The 9,668-nt window shown below is 39.5% G+C and overlaps 1 protein-coding gene across 8 annotated transcripts in view; it reads left to right on the forward strand.

The window, feature by feature from the left end:
- The window catches only part of CNKSR2 (connector enhancer of kinase suppressor of Ras 2), a 476,383-nt gene that overhangs the window by 183,319 nt on the left and 283,396 nt on the right, over positions 1 to 9,668 (forward strand). For all 8 annotated transcript variants that reach the window (XR_002098973.1, XM_019524928.1, XM_019524929.1 and 5 more), the window contains exon 6: positions 4,819 to 4,938. Coding sequence is in view for 7 of the 8 variants with exons in the window: in XM_019524928.1 (XP_019380473.1) it covers positions 4,819 to 4,938 (120 nt within the window). In the remaining variant the exon portion in view is untranslated. The remainder of the gene's footprint in view (positions 1 to 4,818; positions 4,939 to 9,668) is intronic.

Raw genomic sequence — 9,668 nt, forward strand, 5'->3', positions numbered from 1 at the left:
TCCCCCCCACTGCTGCTGTTAAAGGTTAGTTATGGGCCCTGGGCAGGGGGGCTGGGGCCCTGTGGGGGATAGGAGCTATGGCCCTCTAGGGTGGAGCTGGGACCCTGGGTGGGGGGGCTCCAGGGTGCCTGGGACCCTGGGCAGGGGGGATAGGACCCTGTGGGGGATAGGGGCTGTGGCCCTTCAGGGGTGAGCTGGGACCCTGGGCGGCGGGGGGGCATTTCATATGGGGGCCAGGGGACCTACCCCACTCCTACCCACAGACCAACCCACATCCCCCCACACCCCTTATCATTCCCTTCCTACAAACACCACTTCCCCCCATCACGCACCCATCATGTATGAAGAAAACCAAAAGCACACATCAACACGTATAGGTATTTATAATTTATTTTTTCATGATGATAGAGACACTGGTAGGCTTCCAAATTGCTTTAACTTTGTAAATATACCAATAAAGCATTGCCCAACTTGTCTCTCTCTCTCTCTCTCTCTCTCTCTCTCTCTAGATATACGTGTGTGTGTATAGAGTGTTTTTTTTGTTTGTTTTAAATGTGTAAGATCATGGATTTTGTGGTATTTTAAAAAATGGATTTGGGATGCTGCTGCAGCAGTCCAGCTGGCGCAAGGGATAGTGTCCCCAGGTATCAATTGGCTGGGCCCCAGAAGCTCCAGAGAGTGAGTAGCCCCGAGCTGCTTGCCAGGACAGCTTTTTGTATGGATGGGGCCAGGACAGGGCAGCTTTTTATACTGCTGGGGACAGCACAGGTGCTGGCCCCAGGCTGTAGCTCCCCATGGCTGCAGATCCGGGAGGAGCCAGGCAGGGTTATTTTGCCCCAAGTAGCACAATTTGCTCCGCACCGAAGTGCATGTTCGAGCATGTGTGCTGAGGCAAAAAGCCCCGGCTCAAATGTGCACCGCTTCTATTTGAGCTGCTGCGAGTGCACGTGCTTGCATGTGTGGACACGCCCAGGGAGTCGAGCAGAATGGCTGTGAATATTCCTTGTAGTTCAAATTCAGTGTTAAGAATACAGCTTGAGTTACTGAGTTTTAAGCTCTTATCCATAAGGATAAGAATGACCGTAGGCTGCGGATCTATTACTATGGCTTTTAACCATAAAAGACCCCATGGTTTCTTCTATGCATTCTCTGAGAGAGGGTGGTGCCTAGTACATCTATGTACAGACTTAGTGCTATGTCATAAATATATTGTGAGATGATTGCTCTGTTTTTGCAGCTGTATCTTTCTTGGTCTGTACCACTCTCGTTCTGCTAGTTTATAGTCTGAGTGTATCTTCAGTGAACAGGCATGTAGTTATAATCAAGCAATGATAGGTAAGAGTATTCTATATTTCGTAAGTGCTGATTTTCAGTGAAATGTAAGCAGCTTCTATTTTTGTTTCTCATATGCAACATCTGTATTTCAAACTGTTTCAATGATTATATGATTTCGAAAATTCTGTGTTTTAAAAATCAGATATTTTTTTCTAACAGCCACACCTGACATTTCATTTGGTCTATTAGGTGGAAACAGATGTCACCTTTGTGCCTCCATAAAAATTATACTGGTGGCACAAAGTGAAAGAAATCAGACATCCATAATTTGTTGTGCTACAAGTGCTCACATTTGTGACCTTGATAGAAGGTAGTAATAAATTGGGCCACTTTATGGGGGTCTATGTCTGTTTACTTACGGCAGAAATGCTTGGGCAGCATGAAACTGCCTGAGCTCTCCAGCTTCTGTGGGGTAAGGGATCTGGTTCGTGGGCTTGATAGGCCCAGTTCTTTATACTCCAGGAATTCAGCACCCTCAAGCCTTGGAAGCACATTCCTTGCTTTTTCCACTTACCCAGATGTCTCTCTCCATGTGTGTTAAGTGTTGGTAAGATGAGCCTATAAAATCATATCTATGTTTTGGTACTGATTTGTAATCAGAGTGGAAGTAGAGCAACAGTCAAAATCTGAAAAAGTATTAGTTTTATTTCCATTGTCTAATTTTCATGGTCCTGATGTGCATATAATCACTAATTGGGGTGGATATGACCTGTTTTCCCTATATACCTTTTGTAAATGGACTGAAGTATTACAGTTAAGAAAAAAACACCCTGCTATCTAGATCCATATTCTCAGCTTTTTATGAATGATTAAACAAACCATATTCAGGACCTAGAATTTGGGGTTCTGCAGCATTATCACATGTTCATATTTACTTTATTTTTTCTTTCATTTATTTATTTATTTGCCTGTATGATAAGGTGTTTGTGCTTTATGGTTTGGAATTGCAATAATGATGTGGCAAGAAGGGCACACATCATTTATGCAAGCTTCTACAGTATATTTGTCAGTTCTGGAGTTTAACATGTATGTTCATATATTTTTAATTGTAAAGTATGAATAGCTATTTGGAAATGTGATTGGTACATGCAGCTTTTCATTTATTTGAGTAGTTTGATTAGCTTTTCATTGTTTTGACTTGGAGAACAGTTAGACTGGGTCTTAATTAGTTTTTCAGTTACCACGGTACTGGGACCAAAAGCATGTTCTAATCATTGAATATGCTAACAGAGCACTCTTGTGGAAATCTGAATCATGAAACTAGCCCACCAGCAGGGAATTTCTTGCCAGGTGTTAAAGCTTTCAACAATTACTAGCTAGAGAAATGTAATAGAATCACAAAAATAAATTGCCACTAATTCCCCTTTTCAGACGATTGAAAACTGAGGGCATGAAGGGTTAGAGGTAGAAAATACAAACACTACAACTCTAGGCCTTAGAGAATGTTAAGAGTTTGTTGGGCTTTATTTTTTTTTTTAACTGGTCAAAGATTATAGCAATTTTACAAAAATACATTTTTTTTGTAGTTTTCTTGACAAATATGATTTTTTAAAATTGTTTTTGACATTTCTAAATGGAAAATTTGTGCTTTTTTAGTGTATTATCTGGACATATTGGCAATTTCTTACAGTTTTTCACTGATATTTGACTGGTCCATTGAGCAAACCTTATTTGATTGGTCAAATACTCCACCCTACTTGGTAGTACTTGAAACAAATAATATATTTTAATTAACATTAGGATAAACTTATGATTAATACACAGTAAATGTTAGTACTACAGGGGATACCCATGGGTGTTAATGATATGATTTTCAGATGTGTTGAGTGACAGCAGTTTCCACTGAAGGTGGTGGGACTAGGAGGTATTCAGCAACTTTGAAAATAGTTAAGAAGATACTATATTACACATATATAATGTGCATTTGAACATTCAGGCTAGCTACAGACAGTCAAAAAGCCCAGTTGATTCAATCGTTGCAGGTTAGTCTAAACTGCACAGATTCAATTGAAACAGAAGTGAAGAGACATTTAACTTTGATTCAGGAAATGCAGCCACATGCCTGCAGTGGCTCAGGCCAGAAGGCAGGAGGTGCTAGAGCACAGCTTTTTAGCTGTGTGTTCACTTCCTCTTCCTGCTTCCCCTGAAGTCTCTGAGATTTATAGTTCACAATCACGGCAGCAGGACTCTGCAGGGTTGCTTATCACTTCCTCTTCCTGCTTCCAGGTGGTTCTGGGATTTGTAGTACACAGTTGCAGCAGGCAGTAATTCTGAGTGGGGGAAGAGATGTTTAATGCCCCCTTCCCCGGCCCTATACCCCAGCCCAAGTTTGCCTGGCGGGGCAGTGTCCCCTCCGTAGACTGAGCTGCATCCCCAGCTGGGCTTGCCCCCTACCCATCTCCCCTTGTCAGCCAACCCTCAATGCTCCAGCTAGGGAGCAGAGGGGTGGGGCCAGCCCTGCTCTCTGGAGCAGACAGCCCTTTGGCTGGAAAGCATGCTGGGATGAGGGTGGGGGGGCACTGTGATTTAACTTGAACCAGGAAGGGGCCTGGGACAGAAGTTTCATAAACTGGTTTGACACAAATCAGTTAACTCTGATACTACATTCAACCAGGTTTATCTTAAACCAGGTTTGGCCATTTTGAAGCTGGTTGATGTGCACTGAGCTTCTGTTCTGTTACAGGTTTAAACCAGTTTCTGATCACTTAAATCAGTTTACGTGTAACTTCTGTCCCTAGCCTCAAAGATTGTACAAGGTAAAGGAGGAAAAGTGTATAATTATGGGAAAGGGAGAGAGGGATCAGTCTTTTACATAAGTACTTTTTTTCAGTTTTGATATTGTGCAGGTTCTGTCCAATTACAAAAATTAAATCCTCTAGTGTTGATAATTGAAGCGTTTTCCCTTATGATTATGAAGAAGTCTTTGGATAACATGATGAACAAGTACTGTCAGTGTGATTAATACACTAAACATTGCAATTGAATTCTGTCCATCTAATTCTGTGTTTCATTCACTTTCATTCACAGTCACCTTTATAGCGACTCAAGACTACAAATTAATTTTGTGTAGCTGCCCTGCCTAATAGATGAATGCTTTGAATGTTCAGTACAACATTCGTACCAGCACTAACAAATCTGGGTGCTGTATCAAGGCTCAAGTCTGTTGATTCTTCACCTTTCAATTAAATCTATGGTCATAGAAAACTTGAAGAGTTCATATTCCCATTTTGAATTTGCTTATGACCATAAAATGGCAATAATTGAATCCAAACTCCATGGATTGGGGGTTTTTTTCCAAAGAGTTAACTCACTGAATTTAGAAACACTACAGTTATTTAGTAGTGTTTTATCTGTTGTGGCCTTATGTCAGAGAATGTTATAATTAAAAAATATTTGGGGGGGGGGATTCATTTTGAATAGTATACTTGTTCAAATACTGAATTATACCTGATGTATTCACTGTCATATTGCCTTCTTTTCTAGTGCAAAACACTTTCTGGCGTCTGTGACCACATTATCTCACTCTCCTCTGATCCTCTGGTTTCCCAGTCTGCGCACCTTGAAGTTATCCAGCTGACCAACATCAAACCAAGTGAAGGGCTGGTAAGAAGTACGCAGTTAATCAAAACCATCATCCAGGACAAGAAAGTTAATTCTGTAAATAAGAATTATAAATGGGGGAGCTGGTAGGCTACTCTTAAAAAGATGCAAATCAATTAATTTTCAAATAGCTAAGATAACTGGATTGCTATTTCACATGGTTATCTATTGTATAAAAATGTCAGGGAACAGTAGGAATGAAAGAGAAATACTCACCATTTATACCAACTTCTGAAATACTTTAGATTTTTCTAGGATCTGGAAATCTGGTGCAGATTTTAAATTAAAATAAATACACGCCAACATAAAGTTCGAGTAGGTTTATACATAAGGTTGTCAAGCTCTGGAATTTGTTTCATATATCTCCCTAAGAAATAAAGCAATTTTATAACTTATTCTACAGCACTTCCCAGGAGAGAAATAGGATATTAAATCTTATTAAAAGATCTCTGCATGCTTGAGTGAATGGTTGTAAAAGACCAATGTAAAATCTGAGTGCCACTCAAAAGTTGACCACTACTCCTTGACTTATGCAAGCGTTAACAACCACTGTATTAAGGAAAAAAACACTGTTAAAGATAGATATGCTGTTTTACATCACAAATAGTATTGCCACCTACCAAACTTTGGGCAACTAGAAGATGTCCAGAATATAATGAATTATTTTTTTAATCTAGAGAACTTGCTTATACAAGTTCTTTTATTATCTACACATATCTATGGTACATTTAATTGTGTGGAGATGTGTAATGCCACACTCCTACTTATTTGTTAGTTTTTTGTTTTGTTTTATTCAGGTTTTTTATCAGATTTGCCATGACAAGGTGTTTAGATAAATGATTTATTTGCTATATGTATCTTCAGGCAGTAGGAATTAAAATAAGAAATTTTATTTTGAAGTGGTGAATATTACCCCATCCTTTATTTTTTTCATTGGCTTCCATATAATCTCTAAATCCATTTAAAGTTGCCCCCCAGGTTTTTACATCCCCAGAGACCCTAGCCACACTACCAGTTTGACATCCTGTTATTTTACTTTGCTGCTTGCTTGCTCAAGTCTACCATTCTCTCCAGGAGAAATGAGTACTCTTTCTCTGTCTGTTGGTCTCTCGGTCGGTCTGTCTGTCTGTCTCTGTTCCTGCTTTCTAGAGCCCTTTCCACATCTTTGTCAAGCAGATGCTGTAAACAGTATTCTTTTCTTCTCTGCCCCATTACTGCACAGGGTTTTCCACCATTTTTCCTTAGTAAAGTCACTCTTCTTTCACAAGGCCAAAAGTGAGTGAGAGAAGCTTTTTTTTATAATATTTATTTATTTATTTAATATAGATGCATATTTCCTTTGTTTCCTTTTCCATTTCTGTCATTGATGTGGGAAAACATTTTCCCCTTCCTTGTGGGTCTGTTTTCCTTTTCAGTCTGTCTTGTTTATATCTTATAAGGAAGGGCACTTTCTGCTTATGTGTTTGCAGCACAATAGCATCATGATCTCAACTAGATCCACACAAAAAGTATTAACTGTAGGTGTACAAGGCTTAGCTTTGTAATACTTTATTACTGTTTCCTCCTTTCTGCCTTCCTTGTCCCCATTTCCCTGTTCTGTGTCACTTTGTCTAGACTGTAAGCTCTTTGGAGTAGGGACTGTGCGTTACGTTTTTCCGCTGTTGGATTCTCATGCAATTTTGGAGTCAGTAAAGTAGCAATCCTAGTATCTGATTATCTTTGTTAAATCATTTCTTACGTTCTTCATAAAGGATGTCATATTTTGTAAAGTTCATCTGTTTAATAATCAACAAACATGTTCTGATTTATTGTAATTAGCACTCAACCTAGAATTTATAATTGTCGATAGCTATGAGTGACTTCTTAAGGCCGATAAAGGATTCTGCATTGAGGACCTTTGATCACTCTGTTGGATAAGGAGCTTGATAACTTCTGGACTTAATCAGACCTTCTTTTAAGGCCTGTGCCATAACAGAAGTGGGAAGATTGTATTACTTTTGTAGTCTGGAAACATTCAAGAGTTCCGCACTTGTTACTTTGTTAAATGAATAAAGTGTTGAATATTACAAAACTGGAAGGACTGTCTCCCATCAGGATAACAAACAAACATGAATGGCTCATACCTTTGAGGATAGGATTGTCCACCAGTTAGCATGATATAAACATTTATAGTAGTTGAGGAGGATTTCTATAAGAAGTTAAGCTATTGGAAAGGAGGAGGAGGAAAGGGGAGAAGGAAAAAAAAGCAAGGAAATGAGGGTTATTTGAATTTCTGTGGGATGCTGTTCTTAGGATACAGCGGTTAGACAATGTATGTAGAATTGATTTGCCAAGGGTGCAAGATGAAGGAGGAAACATTTTTTTAAATTGAAATTTGGTGGATGAAAGAACTACAGTATTGTTTTTATGAATATACTTCCTAAATTATGCATACAAATGCTACTGAAATGTAATATTGATATATAAATTAAAAATATTAAACTGATTTAGTGTACTGTGAGCAAGGAAAAAGTTCCTGTGAATTTATACAGCACTGTACATTTATAGCACCACATAATCCTAGGAAAAAAGGGGTAGAAGGGACCTCAGGAGATCATCTAGTCTACCTCCCTGCTAAAGGCAGGATCTTCGTAGTCTAAGTCATTCCAGACAAGTGTTTGTCCTTCTCTTAAAAACCTCCAAGGATGGAGATTCCACAACCTCCCTAGGTAATCTGTTCCAATTCTTAGCCCCACTCAAAGTGAGAAAGTGCTTACTAATCAACCTGAATTTCCCTGGTTGCAATTTAAGGCAGTTAGTTACTTCTTTTCCTGGGCCCTGTAGCCACAGAGAATAATAGAATGTCACTATCCACTTATATCCATTCTTCAAGTATTAGAATAGAACACTTATCAAGTCCTACCTCTGTGTTCTTTTCTTTAAAATTGCCAGTTCTTCCAACCTTTCCTTGTAAATCATGTTTCTTAGATCTCTGATTTTTGTTGCTCTCCACTGGACTCTTTCTAGTTTGTCTCTGCCTTCTCTGAAGTTTGGTACCCAAAACAGTATTCAAGGTGAGAACCTATCTGTGCTGAATGGAGTTGAAGAACTACTCCCCTTGACTTCTAGGAGACACTCCTGTTAATACAACCCAGTAGGCTGTTTGCTTTTTTCCCCCCAACAAAAGCATGCTATCAGCTTGTATTCTGTTTACACTGCACTATTAAACCCCTACGTCCTTTTCTGGAAAAACAGAAAAAAATGTTGTATTTGTGGCATGATATGAGTAATTTTTTTTGATAATGGCTAGAACTTTGTGTACCATAGATTTTTCATTTCCCCAGGCTGGTGCTTGATTTTGGGTGCATAGCTGGGTGCATAAAAGCATTACCATGGCTGTGTTGCTGTAGGAAGCATATAAAAAGCAAAGGTGAAAATGGAATTGTTGAGTACGGATCTCTTCCAAAAAGCCCTCATGTCAATTAAAAGCAGATGCCTTTGCCACACATTTGCAGAAATATCCCTTTTGGGGAAAGGCTTTAAAGTTGATTCTTCTGTATCATTGGGCAGAATGAAATTTAGGGCTTCTTACTGGACTCTTACTTATATAGCAGTGACATAACATTGACTAGTTCAGTTGGTAATGTTTCATTCATAGGAAGCAGAATTGAAAACATAACAGTTTGTTGAGAAAAGTGGTCTCAGTGCTGTAAAGAACCAGAATATCACATGGATTTTTTTTCCAGAAGAAACGCAAGTAATTGGATTATAGCATGAACATTTTTCAAGCCTTTCTAAAGGTTTTCTTGCATGGTTTTATGTATAACTCTTTTATTTTAAAGGTTAATATGGCATCAAACTCAGATTCTTGAATATCCAGGAATAATGCAGAAATATCTATTGATTTCCAGATTTTATAGCTCAGTATTTCTTGTTAATGTGTCTTTCACTGTTCAAATATTGTTGAGTTAAACAAGTTACTGTGTGATTGAAGTCCTAGTTGTTCATACATGTCAGGGCTGTCCATTGGTGGCTTGCAGTGGGTTAACTTAAGGCATCCAGGATCCCTGAGATGCTGTTCTCCCAATCACTCGGGCTGCAGCAGCAGCCAGGAACTCTCGGCTCCACCTCTCTCCTCTGGCTTCTATTTCCTGCCCTAGCCTAGAGAGTGGTGCTGGGTAAGGCAGCGGGTGGCCCAAGGGTCCAAAGTTTGCATTGGAGTGGCCCATGGGGTGTACGGCCCCCAACTGTGTAGAAGTTGGACAGCCTTAATATAGGGTATCTCTTTTGTATAGATTTGGGAATTTTATAGGTTAGTCTTGCAGGTAATAGATGGGGTGCTCTTATTTCCTTTTTCTAGACAAAACTCAGAATTAGCTGTAGGAGCTCCACAGAAATCATGTGGAAAATAAATAGAACAGAGCAGAGTGCAGTAGTCTCAGTGGTGTAACTCCTGGAGGCTAGCTAGTAAATTTTTCTGAGAGTCCAGGTTTATTCATCCAAGTCTCATGACCTGAAGTATTGGATGGGGGGGAACTTCATGAAGAAGATGTTGGAAGCTGTACAACATTTGATGATCTTACCAAGGCGCATCTGATTGGAGAGTTGACTACATCATTTCTCGAGTTTGTTGTAGTGCATCAGAGGGGCCTATATGAACTGTTCTTGACAGCTGGGGGGAAAAGCTTTTGTCATATGATCTTTTCAGTTAAAAAACACCCAAAACAAAACAACCCTCCCCCCCCCCCCCCCCC

This window comes from Gavialis gangeticus, unplaced genomic scaffold, assembly GCF_001723915.1.
Source record: "Gavialis gangeticus isolate Ggan-Ray unplaced genomic scaffold, GavGan_comp1, whole genome shotgun sequence".
Taxonomy (NCBI): Eukaryota; Metazoa; Chordata; order Crocodylia; family Gavialidae; genus Gavialis; species Gavialis gangeticus.